The sequence below is a fragment of the Phaenicophaeus curvirostris genome, chromosome 4, assembly GCF_032191515.1.
Source record: "Phaenicophaeus curvirostris isolate KB17595 chromosome 4, BPBGC_Pcur_1.0, whole genome shotgun sequence".
Taxonomy (NCBI): domain Eukaryota; kingdom Metazoa; phylum Chordata; class Aves; order Cuculiformes; family Cuculidae; genus Phaenicophaeus; species Phaenicophaeus curvirostris.
The window spans coordinates 65,276,524-65,293,638 of record NC_091395.1 but is presented as its reverse complement, the minus strand read 5'-3'; the positions used below and the strand labels follow the sequence as shown (position 1 = coordinate 65,293,638).

The following is a 17,115-nucleotide window of genomic DNA, read 5'->3' as shown; positions in this document are numbered from 1 at the left end:
AAAACCTTCAGTTCCCCTAAGTACTTCTTCGTGTAATGTTTTTAATCAAGAAGATCAGCTGTTGGCTGATAATGCTTACAACAGGGATTTTTACCTAGTTTGCACAACTCATCGGATGAATCCATGAAAACAGAGAAGGAATGAAAGTTATTCAGGGACAGTCTACAGTGAAACAATGTCTTTTCATTCTGTTTATCATAAGATACATTTTCATTGTGTCAGCATTTTACGTCAAAGTTGGATAATCTGACAGGATACTAGTACCATGTAGTACAACTCGTGAGTATGAACAATGGTCTTTTCTTTCTTAACTAAAGTGAAATGTATTTTTCAAGACTCAGAAAGATTAGACATACGCTTATTCCCATCAACAGCTAACCAAACAAAGTATTATCCCACACCTACCTGACTCTGCAAAACATTTCAGTCTAGCATTCCTTCTGTCCCATGCTTGCTGGTGAACTTCTTGGACAGGAAAGTACTGAGTATCAAAAAGATTAATACAAAGAAGTGCTTGAAAAAATACAGCAATGTCTCTGTGCCTTCAGAGGCCTTAAAAGTTGCCACAATGGCACTATGATACTGGTGGCTCTCACTGTGCTCAAAACAAGGGTTGCATATGGATCTTTAAAGCCTCCTCTGTCTTTCACTGACATCTTTCACCTCTATATGCTTCTGTGTTCAAGCACACTTTGGTGCAAATGAAAATACCAAAGTCTTTCTCAAATTCACTCAAAAGGAATCTAATCCTTTCCCCTTTTCCAGGGGGTTCATAGAAGAAGCTGACAGATGACAGGTATGGTGAAGGGCAAAGGGTAAAATCTTAGTCTCTGAAAACCACATGCTCTCTTTTCTATAATAGAACTACAGCTTCTTTGCCTGTAATGTCAGTGCAGTAACACTATAACTGTAAGTGTTAAAGATATGTTACTGTGTAGTTCAGAGCAGGTTATATGAATTTCAGCTCACAGTTTCTTTGTATTTATTATGTGCTGTAGAATATACAAAAGAAAGTGTTTAAAAACTTCCTGTAGTTTATGTTGTAGTACATGTGGGCAAGTTTGTGTTTTGTTTGGTTTCCTTATCCTACTGACATGTTTCAGGGGTGGCTAAAATGACAAAACAATAAATCAGTTTTGTTCTAAATGCAGGATTTTAATGGCTTAAAAAAAATCAACTTATGCCATTCCTGAGTTTTCAGAAAACTAGGGCAGAATTTTTGCAAAATTAAGAAAAAATATAAAGGAAGAAGAGATATAGTATTAGGGTGTTAATGTATAACTCACTGAAATTGTAGGTTGAAAGCCAAGAAAAGTCAGAGAAGAGGCAAAAGAAAAAATTACATTGGCTTCAGGAGCAGCTGAAGACAAAAGCAGATGAAATAAAAATCCAGTCACAGTATTTTGAGCACTACAAACAAAGGCAGCGGCAACATATAATAGCAATGAGAGAAAGGGAATGTTCCCTTCAGAGTGAAGTATCTAGGCTGGAAAAGCAAGTCCTGGATCTTAATGCCCATATTGCTCTTTTGACATCCAAGTTAGAGGAGGGAATGGTGCAGTATCTCCAAGAGAAGCTGGAATCAGCATTCAGTGGGACCCAGGTCTCTAAACACTGTGATGTAGAAGTAATGGAATTGAAAACTTGCATTGAAAATATGGAGCATGACATGAAAAGCCACCTGGATGCATTTCAGCAAAATCTAAAGTTCTTAAGGGAAAAAGAGGAGGACAAAAGAAGAAAACAGGCAGAGCTGTTGACTGAACTCCAGTGCTACCAGGACACTGAAGACTTTCTCAGAAGAAAATTGGAAGAATCTTGCCATCATGTTTATCATCTGAAATTATCTGAAATCAAACTACAGGAAAAAGTGGAAGAGCTTTTGAATGAAAATTTGGCTTTAAAAGATCAAGGTAGGGCAAGACTGAAAAAGAAGAAAAGAAAGGACTCACAAAATACAATATTGCAGAATGGAGACAACAGTGTTGACATGGTAAGTTAAAGCAAGGCTTTTATCTTTGTATCACCCTGCATTACAATTGTCATTAATTGTGCAGTCATAAGACTTTTTCTTTCCTGCATTTTTTCCTTTATTTCTGTTGATGCATTAGTACTTCATAGTGACTAATTCACACTCACTGGAATCAGTAGCAGGAAATCTATTCCATCAATGTTTTATTAGATGTGCACTGAAGGCACATCACTGATCCTGTTTCCTCAAGTTTTTAAGTGATATACCCAAGGCCAAAGGCCTCGGTTGGCACTAGAAGTAGAGCCCAGAAGAACTTCTGAGACCTCTGTCTCATGAACATCATTCAGTGGAGGAGTACACATATGGTTGGGTGAGTTTTCACGTTATTCATGCCCAAATGCTGAAGTAAAAAGCACAGCTGACAATAAATCTTGTCTATGAGATTTTTCTGGATAATGGTAAACAAGGGACTGGATACAGTATTCATGACTGGGAGAGAGTTGAGATATTCAATGGTTTGCAGCTCCGTAGCATTGTGATATGCCCTGAATACACTGAATAGGACTTGTTTGCTTCAAGCACTTCACTCCAGCATTGTATGGGAAAGCTTTGCATGTGCTTTAATATGGTATTCAACTTCTGCCAATTCATTTTGCTGACAGAGAACAATTCTTTTCACAGAGGGGATTCAAACAAAGTTTTATTTTTTATTCACTGAGGTGGAGGATATTTTTATTCTGAGGGTTTGTTAAATAAAGTGAAATCAGCTAAGCCTCACATTCAGCTACCCCATTCAGATCCTGCCCTGAACTCTCCATTTTAATGGCAGTTAACTGAGAGGTAATGAGGATGAACAAAGACTCTTTAATATAGGAGGACAAGTAGAGGATGAGTACTTAGATAATTTAGAGAAGGTAGAGAGGATATTTAGTCTATCAAAACCTAGAAGAAATAAAGACAAAGTTTTTAGCCTGGTAGTTGAATGCGCCTTTGCAGACATGGTGATTTTGTACTGTTAGTGGCTCTACATTCCCAAAGAAGTGAGCTCAAGGATATTGTCATTGTCTAAGAGAGAAAGAGTGGTAAGATCATCCTGCAGTAACCAGCAGCACCTGGGTAACCTTTGTGAAGAGCTCAGAAGCTCTTCACCACACGTGTAGCTGCTCTGAGGTAGCAGAAAGACTAACTGCTGTTGCACATTTTCATACTTAGCCTGAACCATTGCTACAGTTACATTAACTAGTGAACTCACTTTTTCTTGGGCGTGAAAAATAAGGTTTGAAAATATTTTAAGATATTTCTTGAGGGACTTCCACTGAGTTGTACACAGGTACAACAACCAGTTGCATTGAAATCCTCACAGAGGAGTGAGGGCTTTCTGAGCCAGGGAAGAAGCAGTGGAGAATTACTATTGGTGTGAGAAAGTTGAGTTATTTGAAGGTGTGAAAGCAAGATATATCAACTAATTGCCTGAGACTCATCCAAAAAGTCTTTGAGAAACAGGACCAAATATTTTTTATTCTATGCTGTAATCTAATAAAACGTTATTTTTCCCACTGTACAAAGTCTTTTAACGATTTCTGTTCTAAATATCAATTTACAGCAGTGTTGTCATTGGTTACTTAGTCTCGGTTACCCAGTCTTTGGTATAAATTAACAGGCCACAATTTGTGTTAAGCCAGTTTACTTTGGTTTGCTGCACAGTAGGTTGTGTTCTTTAAATGATGTATATAGCATCAGCAGCATCAAATCTTGTGTCTTCTGCAGTTTTGATTGTTTTCTTATTCTTTTTTGGTACTGCTACTGACTGGATTTTTCTAATAGAATATATCTTGAGAAAGCAGGGAAAAAAATTAAATATCGATGATAAAAGGGGGAGGGAGACATCTGGTGTTGTACTGTAAAACTGAAGAGGTCTTTTCCCCCTCATCTTGTGTTTTGCTAGCACCTACTGAAATAGAATTTCCTGATCTTATTACCTTGATCTTGTAGTTTCCAAGCCAAAATAGTTACAAGAAAAATCCTGTTAGAGGCTCATCATACTCCATCAACACCTCTAAAAATGAGAAACTGTGTGTAATACAAGAAAGATTTGCATGCTGTTACTTTTCTGGAAAGCTGCTTGTATATATTGTTTTTTTCAGTGAAAGAGCAAATGGGATCATTTGCCTATTTCTTAGTCAGGAAATAAGTAGTTTATGAAGACAGACCTATCAGACTGCTGTGAAATACACAGTGGTATGAGATGCCTCATTAAATACCATATCCTTCAAATGCCAAGGACTTGAAAACTAGCCTTAATCATTATTGCATCTTAATGCAGATCCAATTAAGAGTTTTGTTCTGTTACTGCATCTGAAGGGGTGTAGTCATGTCAATCTTGTTGGAAATTTGAATCTCCAGAATAGGTATCAGGATTCTGTCTGCAGTACTCCACTTGCAGCCTATGTCTGAATGAAATATGCATGAAGTAGCAGCTGGTACTGTACGAGCGTGTCTTCATTTGTCAGGCAGTTTCTGGATGTTAAAGTCAGGGGTCTATTCAAGGTCTTGATGGAGGAAAAGTATGAAACACCAAGTGATGCATCTTTCTACAGCTTCCAAACAACAGTTGAGGTCTTAATTTCATGGTATGATGTTCCTGGCATTCAAGCATTATATCTTCTACATCATTTTGTGTAACTTGGTTTTAACAGAACCCACATATCAAAAGTATTGATGAAAAAATAAGGGCAAACTTGCGGGAAAGGCATGAGTGTTTTTCAAGGAATTAACATTACCTTTAATATTACTGATAAAATGAAGGAAGATATCTTAAAAGTGTTGTGGTTTCCACTCAAGTCATGCCACCCAGTCAAGATGCTGTAATAGAGCACTATAATGTGACAGCTGAATTGGGTTGAAATCAAAATCATTCTCATGGTTGATCCCGTGGAAAAGTGAGTGGCTTTTTCTTGCTCACTGCAGACTAAAGACTTTAAAGTCACGGCTTTTCCCATCTGTGTGTCATTTTAAAGCTTCAGCTCAACCCAAAGGGACTGAGTTGGTTTTCTGCTGGCATTTGATGATGCAGAGCGGTGCAGGAAGACAAAAGTGACTGTGTTGACTTGTTTTGCTGTAGCTGTAGCTCTTTTGGCTAAATCCTTAATTATGCATTTTGTTGAGGAAATCAAACCCAAGTTTTCTGTTCACTAAAAATGAGCACAGTGCATGTGAAATGTGACCTGCTGTGCATCAAGCAATAAAAGTATTCGCTTTGCATCTGAAATTGTCGCAATTACTAAATTAAACTAGGGAGGCAAAATAAATGTCAAGAACGGAATATGAAATTTATATTTAAATTATCAATGGAAAAGAAGATTTTATTCTAAAACATTCATTCTACTCTTTATAAAGAGTTCTCCCAGCTTAGGAACAGTTGTCTTTGTATCCTGCACAGTGCTGGGCACTGAAATAATGGCTGCATTCTCTAATTGGTTAGAATTTCTTTAGTCTTTGTTCATGAGAATATAATTTAGTCTCTGCTCTGATAGTATTGTTTCTGTGGTCTCATATATTAAATATTTGTTATTCAGATGTTCTTCCTTAACTCTTTGTGATGCATGAAGGAAACATTAAGTCTAAAACCATAACATTTACTAGAAAATGTTATAATGAGAAATTTGCATGATATAACAGCAATAGTGGGTCTTTGGAATGTAAAACAACAAATGAATTTTCTGTGTCTGTTTTTCATATCACAATCACTATATATTTATAATCTTCCTTTTCATTTTCCATCTCCTTTTCCCATTAAGAATGGAGAACTAGTCCAGCATGATGTTCAGAACCTGAACTGGGGAGCAGTCTTGGATCCGCTCACAAGCAGAGCTACTCCAACTCCAGTTGTGTTGCCACATGATAAAGAGTCTGGTATGAAAACAAAATGGAATTTTTACTTTCATTTCTGTGCAGTAAAAGTGGAGATGATATAATTCATGTGGCGTGCATGACTTAGAAGGTGAAAGACCTTCTAAAAACCTCCTAATCTGCAAAATATATAGGATGAAAGCTCTGTTCTTGGCAAGTAGCATCAGGTTAATTCTTTCAACTGAAATGAACAGAAATTTTATAGCAAATTTCAGTGTATGCAAATGCAGACCTGTACTGATTAGTTTTAACCTGTAATTTTAACCTGTAATTTTTCATTTACCTGAGATATGTTTTCATATTTAAATGCTTTGAGGTAGGAAAAAAACACACACCCCTCCAAATATACCTTATTTTAGAGCTTAATATTTATATTTTCTTGTGAACTGTGTTTACTTATTTAATGTTTATCTCTGCATTATTAATGATTCACACTTCTGACAAAAAAGGTAGTTTGGGGCATACTATGACTAAAATACTTTCCATTAAAAATATCCAGTCAGATGGTTTAGGGATTGTTTTTCATTTAACTATCTGGGAGTGGCATTTGCAGTTGTCCAGTGCTTTACCATAGCAGAAACACCAGGATGTAACTGTGATGAGCTGAAGCAGATGGCGAAGCTACCAGATAAACTTCTACCAATTTTGGAACACAAATCCGGTGCCTTTGCAAAAATTGCTGGTCTAGCTGAGATTGAGAAGGTGAGAAGAAAAGTTACTGCTATTCTTGTTACTTGTTTCAGCAAGTTTGTGAATTATGACTATAATTATTTGTATCATTACTCTCATTGCAAATCTTTAAATAATTTGTAAAATTTAAAAGATTATCTTTTAAATAATCTTTAAATATAAAAACTCTTTATATTGCGATATTTTTCTCATCTGTCTGTACTCAAATATATTATGGATGAAGTGAAAAATAAATTATGATTAGCAACATGGAATAATGTGTCTTGGATTCTATTTTTCAGTTTGAAACATTTCACTTTTGCTATTAGCAGGTTGTTATTGGAACAAAAACGTCAAGTGATCTAGAAGATATTTTCGCTTTGATTAGATGTACCCCAAGTCATCCTGCAGCAGGACTGTTTCCCCTTTGCTCTGAGAAGTTAACTAACAGTGAGACAAGTAAGGAAACCATAGATGAGGAAAACTTTTCTCTCTTGAATAAACAAGCTATAAATCTGCTGGCAAAGACATTCCCCGTTTCTGTGGTTGAAGTTTTGATGAGGAAGAAGCCCCAGCTTACCTTATTTGAACCTGAAAGCTGCCACTTATCATCTGCCACCACTATGAAGGAAGTGGATGAGTGTGAGGTAAATACCAGTCTCCACTCTGAAAACCTCTGCCTAGTTGCAGAAGGAGGAATTTCTGACAACGCTTCTGTGCTTCCTTGTGGAAAGATGCCTTGCACTGTGACTGAAATGTTCACATCATCTCTCGAAAAATACAACATGGAAATACATTGGGAAAACACACAAATTCTGCCAAAAAGCATGAGTGAAAATAAATGCCTGGATAAAGTTGTTGATGATGGGAAGTATCATCAAAAAACCTTTAGAAGGCTACTTAATGGAGAAATACAGAATGAGAAAGCCCAACCACAGAAGGTGCCCAGTATTCCTGAGCAAAGTTCTAAAGTTTTAAACAAAACTAAATTGATCAGTCCTCGTAATCAAAGAATGAAAGCCTCAGACAGCCTAGGTAGCCCACAGGATGTCCATAATAGATCTGTTGATTTTAAAGACTTAAAGAAGCATTTTGAAGGGAACCCTGAACTACTGGAGCGACATGGGAAACACTTAGAAATCTGCATCTCTGATGTGAATAGGGTACATAATGGAGAAGACATAATCAAAATGATTATTAGAAAGGAGAGCAATGATTATCAGAAAGAAGAGAATGATGATGAGAAAGGAGAGCAAGCTCAGAAACAAATTCATCAACCAACCCCTTCCAAAAGTATTGGCCTGAAAGAAAAGGAAGACCAGACCCTGAAACTATATGAGCCAAACAATCATGTCTCATGTCAAAAGGCAGCAGCTGAAAACACGCAATATGCATACTTTCATAAATTATTTTGGTCAGAGGAAGGGAGGTATTGGCTAAATATATTGTCTCCTATGCAGGAGAGGGTTGTGTGTTTAAGCAAACTATTCCCACCAGGGACCAATTTTTATGAGAGTTTCTGTCATCTGTCACAACTGGGAGCTGGTAATGAACATAATGGGAAAATATGTGCACTGGAAGAAGTGGTGGCTGTGTATTCTCAGAGGATTCAAGAGAATAAAAACTACCCCAAGAACCTCTATATATTACAACAGGAGAATGAGAGAGATGCTCAGAGGATGTGTGGACTGGAAGAGGAGATGGATGCATTTTTTCAGTACATTTTAGTAGTAGATGAAGCTAACATTGTTTCATTCCAAAACTTACTGAATGAGAAAGAAGTTGCTGGTAAATGTTATTATAACTTCTCAGATAAACTCCCTGGGAGTGTTTTATCCCTGGATGGAAGGAAAATGAGATATTTCCAGCTGCTCTCAGACCTGAAAGAAGAAAGAAGGAGATGCTTCAAAGAAATAGCTAAGTTATTGCAAGACAAGGAAAACTATGTAGCAAAATATAATGAATTAATCCAAGAGAGCAGGAAAAATTTACAAAAAATATCTCTTTTGGAAGTTGAAAAAGAAACTTTATTGGGATGTTTGGCAGAGGTGAAGCGTGAACGAGACAAATATAAGACCTTGGTTACAGAACTTCAGGACTGCAAAACCAGCTGTTATCAATCTGTTTCTGATTTACAGGAGGGAAAATATGAACTGAAAAGAGAAATAAAAATGAAAGAAACTTCAGAACAGCTTAATGAATTTCAGAAGGCAAACACAAACTTTATTTTAGAAAATAGCAACTGGAAAAGATTAAAGCCTTCATTGGGTTTCACCTGTGGAGAACTGAGGAAAGATAAAAGTTTGAGAACAGAGGAAAAGATAGTAAAATTAAAAGAAGAAAGTCAACAAAGTGGCCTTAAGCCGAAGAATGTTGAAAAAGTGTGTAGTATGACTCAGACTGAAGAAGCAGGTGCTCTGGTTATTGACCCCTCAAACTCTTTCCCTGGAAAAGAGGTAAATAATAGCAATGAGAACATTATCAAGCAAGATCTCCTTAAGAAAGAAGGTATATGGATGCTATTTGGAGGACAAATCTAAATTAATTTTATTATATAGAATATGTTGTAACCTTCCATGTGTTGGAAATCTGAGGTGCTAAAGTTAACTTTGAAATAGAAGGCAGAATACCAGAGATTTTTTTTCTCTGAATGTTGTTTAGAGAATTTTAAATTGATACAGTAAACTACAAAGTTAAAAATACTTAAAAGAGTGCATTGTTCAGCATTTTAAAAATTATTTAGCTTTTCGCAAGAGCGAAAGCTTTTGGTAGAGCAGATTAATTTCCACAAAGTTCTGTAATAATGGTAAAATGTTCAGGGTTGTGAAACAGTTGTGTGTTACTGAAAAGTGTGCATATGTTCACTTACTAGCTTTTATTCTGATAGGGTCTATTTTTTTTTTTACTGTTTCGATTTTTATTAAACATATGCTTTAAGAATTATAGTGGATTTCTTGTCCACCTTTCCCCTCTGTAGTCATTAATCTTACACCACAATGAATTTCTATGGAGCTTACTACGTTCTTGTAAAACCAGAGTTATTACTTCAGTTGCAAATACTCAAGAGGGAAAGATTTATCTCCAATATCTTGATTTTATGCAATTGTTTTTAGTAATCAGATAGAAGTAAATCATATATTGTTCTGTAAAAACCTGTGTGCCATTTTGTATGAGTGAAAGGAGTCGCATCTTCCTGTTGTGTATCTAGGGTGGCACATTTGAAAGTTACAGCGTGATGAAAAAGGAAGTTGAAAAGGCAAAAGAGAAGCTAAAAATACAGCAAAAGGAATTAGAAAAATCAAAAAAAGAGGTAATCTCCTACTCTGATATAATTTTGAGGAGCAAATTTGATTTGTTTCTTGTTTTCTCACATGGCTGCTTTTCTTTCTGCCACGATTTAACACTTCTATGAAACAGGGAAGTCTCTGATCTCTAGAACCAAATTGTACCTCTGTGATTGTTCAGTTAAGTAATAAATTGTGTAGTCATTTGTGGTTGGCTAGAACTTCAAGTGAAACTGCATTCCTTCAGCACACTTTGATGGAAGATGAGTGTTTGATACAGACACACAGAAACTATCTCTGAGCAGACTGCTTCCCTTCCCCTTCCTAAGATTAAGCAGTTGAAGGATTGTTGGTTTTTTTTATTTAATTTATTTTATTTAATTTATTTAATTTATTTTATTTTATTTTAAATTATGATGAAAGTTTAAAAATGGAAAAAAATGCATCCTAGAACAAATATAAAGGTGAATATATGGAGGCAGTTTTTTTCTTCCTTTGCATTTTTCTTTTTTGACATTTCTCAAGAAGCTAGTTTTCCCTCTAGCTTATAAAAAGCTTACTTTCCATTTTCTTTGAGGGCTTTCAAATGTATAATCTCTGAAATTGTGAGTGCATTCATCACTGCTTTTTTTAGCTTTATTCAGAATACTCAAAATACCTTCAGATTTAGAAATCAATTTAAAAAACAATCTATTTTTCTGCATAGCTTTAGTTAGATATGTTTCTATAGGACTTACTTTAAGAGTCTTACTAATTTCTTATGATAAGATTATAGTGTATTGTGCAATTACATTTATCTTAATCAATTTACAATAATTTAAAACATGTGATGTCTTGATCTGACTCAAACCCGTGGTATTGAGAAATGATCCGGCGGCCAGACTAATTACACTCAGTAATTTTGCTTTTTTATTCTTCCTGTTAGGCTCAGAAGTGGTACAGAGAACTTGGCTTTGCTGAAACAAGATATGAAGAAATCAAAACCCATTTGGCACAGGCTCTCTCAGAATTAGACCATCTTAAACAAGAAGTTGGGAACAAAATGCTTGGAAAGCAGCATTGCAAAATAATGGTATGTATGTAAATAGAATAGAGAAAAGCGTATTTCTTTGGAGGGAGTATTTTGGATGCAGAGACATCCTTTATTGTTATTGGCAATAGATTTAAAACAAGTATAGAGCACCTAGAGCCACTGCAGCTATAAACCTGAAAGTGAGCAGACATATTATACAAGGTAGACCATTGCTCTACAGGATAGTCCCAAGTCTGGGCTCTGCATGGGCATTAGAGACACCTCAATATTTTTAGGAGGACTCTTGTTCTTTCTTTAGCCAGAGCCATTTTCTGAGGCATGGGGTTTCAGATGGTCTTAATGAAAAGTGTTGGAGGCGTCTCCAGTGTTTCCACTATCTGGTCTTTCTGCTTTCCAGCTCTGAGTACTAGATCTGGGCAGGAAAAATAAAACTGGGATACTGGACATTTGTAGAGCAACTTCCACTGACATTGAGCAGATGGTGTGGATTAATTGGGAAGTCAAAGTATGTAATGCACACAGCTAAAGGAAAACTTCCAATGAGGGAGAGAAAGTTTAATGGGAATGTATGGGAATGTATGTACTTCACAGAAATTCTGATTTTGCTGTAAATGAAACTTTTTGCATTTTCAGGTGGCTCTGTCTCTTGAATAACTTTTTTGTGTTTTCCAACAAAATTAAACCTTTTATGGAAAGATTTTTAATTTTTTAATAATCTCCTGCAAGCAGCTTTCATAAAGACTTTTCATCTAGCCTTGGAATTATTTCTGTCATCCTTGACAGGAAAACTGTGAAGAAGAAATATGGAACTTGTAATAGCTGGAAAAGCAACTTGGTAGCAACCTACCCTATTTGCAAATTTAGTTTTAGCTTTGGAAGAACAGCTTTGACAACTAATACAAGAATTGCGTATCAAATGCATACAGTAAATATGTCAACTGTCATGCCCTGTAACCAAAAAGTCATATTCCTTCTCAGTTTTTCATTGAATTTCCAGACAAGCACAGCACCTCCAAGATGGGGAAGATTTTATTTTTATTTTTTAATGTTTTTAAAAGCACAATACTTAAAAATAATGATATTTAATATTTTTAAAGTCACCAACTTCAAAGACTAGAGACCTTGCTATGTTTAATAAGAATGCAGTGTGTCAAAGTCTACATTTTGGTCTTAGTTATCCTTTGGTGATTTCCCAGTCCCAGTTGCTGGGTTCTTGACCCTTCTGGAGCCCATGGCTACCATTAACTTGGATATCTTACAGGAGTGATCATAAACAAACCTTGTATGCCTTATTTGTGCTTTGAAACTACTGAAAACTAGTAGCAGGTCGGAAAAATGTAAAAGGAAAGAGGGAACTTCTCTCTGTCTTTAATGTGCGAGCAATTTTTTTTATTTCCCCATCTCTTTTTCAACTGAGCATCTTCAGTTGAGGAGTGTTTCCATTTTTTATTTAACATACTATTTTTGTGGGAAAGAAGATGAGGAAAATACCATGTCTCAGACCCATCCTCAGGTCTTTTTTTCACTGCAGCCCTGGTATAATTGATCATTAAGTGTCCAACAGTTGCTATTGTTCTTTCCTCTTAACACGAGAGGGAGCCAAAAAGTTTAGTATAAAGCATGCACGACGTGCTTGAATGCTGAATATTAGCTCTTTTCTCAATTGTACCAATGTTAATACTTACTCAAATCAAACCATCTTCCTACGTGTTTTCTGAGAAGATTATACGTTTTTACCACAGCATAACATAGATCTGACTTGAATTTTTAGCTTAATCACTGAAACGCTCAGTCTTTAGACTTGCTTATATAACATGTAATCAGAAATCTTGAGCAGCTGTGTGTATCCGCTCAATATTTTTCTAATGTAAATTCACAACAGCATAAATGTTTTTCACAAGACCTTCACACTCAAATGTTTTTTCATTCCTAATCTATGTGTTTAATCTGACAATGTAATCTCTAGGAACTGACTTTATGATGCTGACTAGCAATCTAAAGCCCTCACTAATCCTTTCAATCTAAGTGCATGAAATTGGAAAAAAAAATGGAGAGTGAGGCAGGAGAAGTGAAATTCAGAAGGTCCTCCTCCCACTTGTCCCGTGGAACCACTATTGCTGCATTTTAACGTAATAAGTATTTTCTTTTAAATGCTTTTGAAATTTGTACTTAAAAACTGATTAGTTTTTTCAATAAACTTGCAAAACAAAAGTATAACTGGGAGAGTGGAATTTGCTCTCTGAGATAAATACATGCGGAAAAACAAGGAGCATATTACAGAGCAGTTGGAGCAGGAGATTGGAGACGTTTGAGTTCTGTTCTTACTTACAGTGTGACCATAGGTTGGTCACTTAATCTGTCTGTGCCCCAGTTTCCCTGGATATGAAATGATTATAATGCAATACTTACCTTCAAGGAGTGTGGTGAAATTGCAGTTCTAAACAAGCTCTCACAGGGGATCAAGACCTCCTTGCTTGTAAGCAGTTTTAAGATCAGTGCAAGATAGTAGCACTAATATGAAGATTTGAAGCCTTATGTTTTATATCTGCTTAAATGTGTATTTTTTTTTAATGTATAAGGCAGGTACATGTGTTGATTGACAAGTTTTGAGCTCTAGGAAACAATTGAGAATATTTTCATTATTTTATACATTTAATTTGAAAATCTGTTTATTTGCTCTCTAGCCTGTGTACGCTGTAAAAGATGGCCTGGAAACAGAGGAGAATAAAATAGCCAATAAGAGATTACAGCAGCAAGTGCTGACCTTGAAAGCCCAGCTCAGGGACCAGGCTGCATTACAAAATCAGTTTCATGACTTGCAGAATGAAGTGGAACTCCTTCAGGCTCAGCTATGTGAAAAGGTATAATAAAGCTGTTTTCTGTGTGCTGAAGTGCATGAACAAATCTTTGTTTAGACTTCAGATTCTACCTCTTTCATCTATGAGTAGGAAGCCAAAATAGTGTTTTTTCCTGGGAACAAATCTGAGAATGATTAAATGGTTTGCAGGCAGAAAAAAGTAACCCTGATTTCAGAGAAGTAAGGGAAAGATGTAAACTACCTGAGTGGCCAATGTTATGGAAAGATGATAGAGTCTAATAAAAGTTGCTGCCAGTCTGGGCTATAATCCCCATAGCCTAATGCAAGCACAGTAGAGCTGAGCTCCCTGTTTGGCTTATATTGTCAGAATTTTTAACATTCCTGACTCTTTTGGGGCACAGTATCAGGTTAGGAAACACAGTGCGCTAGTGATAGCATTTTGATAGAGTTTTTTCCTAATTTTTTTGATACAGCTGCTACGGTTACATATTAAGAGTTTCATTTACACATTTTCAGTTAGGTGTGTGGTTTATATTTCAATTAATAGAAATAGTAATTCTGATGAGAACCCCCATATATACACAAATATACTTACAGGAGCATTTTCGGCAATTGTGCATTGTATTTCACCTGTCAAACCAGAACAGGTACAGGCATTAACATTTGCAAAGCTACTGCCTTGTTGTGTGACAACAAAGCTACTGCTGTCAGTGTGACTAGAACTGCTGAACTCTTAAGTAGAAACAAATTCCTGCTAAGACTTTTTTTCCTTAGAATTTTTTTCCTATTTCTTTGGAAACTATTTTTCAAAAAATGATAATCTTTAATAATTGCAATGTGAGCCAAACTGCAATTGCCCATCATACTCTGAGCCAATTAGTAAATGGCATTTTCTCAACAGTATTCTTCATACCCTAATACAATGTGTAGAACTTGCTTCCCCTCTGTTTTTCCTTTGAAATATAAGAGATAATTTTCTTCTCCTTACTGGACACGAATTTCATCCTACTTCCTCCGTGGTAAATCCACCTGTCCTACAGTTTAAGAGGGAGAGGACAGGATGTTTTGATTTTGTTTGTTTGTTTGATGAAATGTTTGAGGTTGATTTTTTTCCTGGCCTTCTCATGTACTGTGATTTGCTTTAAACCCCTCCTGTATGAAGTGTTAGTGGCTTCTCTCAGGCATTGATTGGGGTGCCTCTTAGCAGAATAGTGGAAGCAAAATCGAATTGTCTCATAGTGTCTGGTGTCTGCGTTGATGGATGGTGGGTATCTGATGGAAGGTGAGTACAGGGTGAGACATGCTGCCCATATGAATGGGCAACTCCTAATCATGCTGTTGCATCAATGAAGTGTTTTGTTCCATGATTCATAAATAATTGAATGCCACCAGTACAGGGACCTATTGCCAGCTTTTCTTTTGTTCCCTCAGTGCCCGTGCAATGTAAAGACATGTCTCTCCTGTCCTACCTACCGCTTTCCTGCCGAAGCCTACAGTTTATTAGCTGAGGACCGTGAGACTTCTTTCGGCACAACCAAATTCTCATAAAGGGAGTCTTTCCTTTTTTATGCACATAGTATTTTTATTGTAAACTTTATAGAAATGCGAATTGGCAAGCAAAATTAATGCAAAGGAATCTGTATTTCATTGCCAAATTATACTGTATTGATCTATAACAGAAATGGATTTTACCTGGCAGGATGCTGCATATTTTGTGCATAATCAGATAGCAAGTTTCCCATGATCACACAGTGCAGACTAGGTTATCTGTCTTAACTCCTAATAGAGGGCATGAATCAATTGTTTCACAGTAAAAAGCTGTTGATGTTCACTTTTCAAAGACTTCTTTGGAATGCATATGCAGAAAATCCCTGCTAGTTTCTTACATTTTACAACATAATATAGATGATAAAATGGAAAACCTTTCCCTAAAAGAGTACTTTGGATGTTTCACTGTGCAAATGGGAATATAAGTGCATAATAAAAGATGCCAGGTCTCATTGATATAGGACTCCATTTAAAGACATCCAAAAGCTTTTGCTAATATACAAGATCAATGATAAGGCTAGTAGGGCAGTATTTGCACCCCAGGGCCTGTCAGTGGACAACAAGTCCTTACACTGTTCCATCTTGTCTGTAATACAGATCACACAAATATGTGAAGTGTATGCCTTGGAAGCCTAAAACAAATAGCAAAAAACTTCTACGGTGTAATAATATGACTCTTGAATGAATTAATGCAGAATGTTTTTTAACCTTTCAGGAAAAAGAACTCCAGAAGAGAAAGTCTGAAGCAAAGCTGATGCTAGCTCCTCTGAAGGTACTGTATATCCCTGAAAGCTGATGCAGGAGCTACACGTACAAAAGTGTATCCCTTTGCTTACAGGCTTCTGTTTGCGTGCCTGCCTTCTGCAGATGTCCCTAACTTAGCTGTTTGCTACTGGGTTTAGGCAAGGGCTTGCCTAACTGTTGCTTGCCTAACACTGTTGCTGTGGGTACTCTTCAACCTGTCAAAAGAGGGACCTCACATACGGAAAGGGAGGGTCTCATCACATTTATCTGTGCATGCACATTGCTGGTGCAGGGGCATCTAATGGCCTAGAAACATAACAATGCAATTTATAGCTTTGGGTCAAAATGTGTGAAATTACAGGTCAGGTACAAAATAAAATCTCACAGTTTCAATGTTCAGTGAAAACAGTGTATGTGTGTTCATGCCACATAGGCTAAGCTGGCTTGCCTTACTCGAATGTGCCAGGAAAGGAACAGCTTCATTACCAGGATGCTCAGTGAATTTCACAGGCGAGGAATTATTAACTCTGCATTTGATGAAGAGGTGAAAAACTTGGTGAATGACACGGCCCTGGCAGAGTACAGTGTCACTTTTACACCAATGTGTGATCAAGAGGTGAGTGTTTCCACTTCCTTGTAGGATCCTCCCATTTCCACTGTTGTATTAGATTAATGATTTGGGGGGGGGGGGCGTTGAAAGTTTTTAGTGAAACTCAGTTTATAGCCATAAAATATGCCTCAGCACTTAACATAAGCATTGCTTCAGGCAAGTAAGTGGAGTTGGCTATTTTACTGCTGTTTTGGTCAAAGTTTAAGTCTTCTGGAGCTTGCCATGAAGTATGTCATTGTGCCATGCAAAAACCCACTTACCCGATGTTTATACAATATTTCTAACCTAGTGGGTAATGCAACACATGATACAATTTGACTGTAAATATATACTTTGCATTTGGTTCCTGGACAACATGTAATTGCTGTTTTCTGAAGAAATTAGGAAAAAAAGAGTTCTATGATGAATTCCTTTGTATACTTCAGTAATCTTAGAACAAGGTCTATTTTTCCCCTTTTGATTTTTCTCTCTCATTATTTTAAAAAAAAACAGTAAAAACAGCCAAACAGTATTTGATAATGTTTCTAT

General features: G+C 36.5%; 1 protein-coding gene across 6 annotated transcripts in view; it reads left to right on the top strand.

The window, feature by feature from the left end:
* C4H4orf50 (chromosome 4 C4orf50 homolog) overlaps positions 1–17,115 on the top strand; it is an 84,674-nt gene that overhangs the window by 6,367 nt on the left and 61,192 nt on the right. Inside the window, exons 4-12 of one of the 6 annotated variants that reach the window (XM_069856318.1) lie at positions 1,298–1,993; positions 5,770–5,884; positions 6,456–6,583; positions 6,880–9,006; positions 9,759–9,860; positions 10,760–10,906; positions 13,552–13,728; positions 15,949–16,005; positions 16,411–16,593. In XM_069856318.1, the coding sequence (XP_069712419.1) occupies positions 1,298–1,993; positions 5,770–5,884; positions 6,456–6,583; positions 6,880–9,006; positions 9,759–9,860; positions 10,760–10,906; positions 13,552–13,728; positions 15,949–16,005; positions 16,411–16,593 (3,732 nt within the window). Of the gene's footprint in view, positions 1–1,297; positions 1,994–5,769; positions 5,885–6,422; positions 6,584–6,879; positions 9,007–9,758; positions 9,861–10,759; positions 10,907–13,551; positions 13,729–15,948; positions 16,006–16,410; positions 16,594–17,115 lie in introns of all 6 variants that reach the window. The other 5 variants (XM_069856317.1, XM_069856316.1, XM_069856315.1 and 2 more) reach the window with 5 other exon arrangements.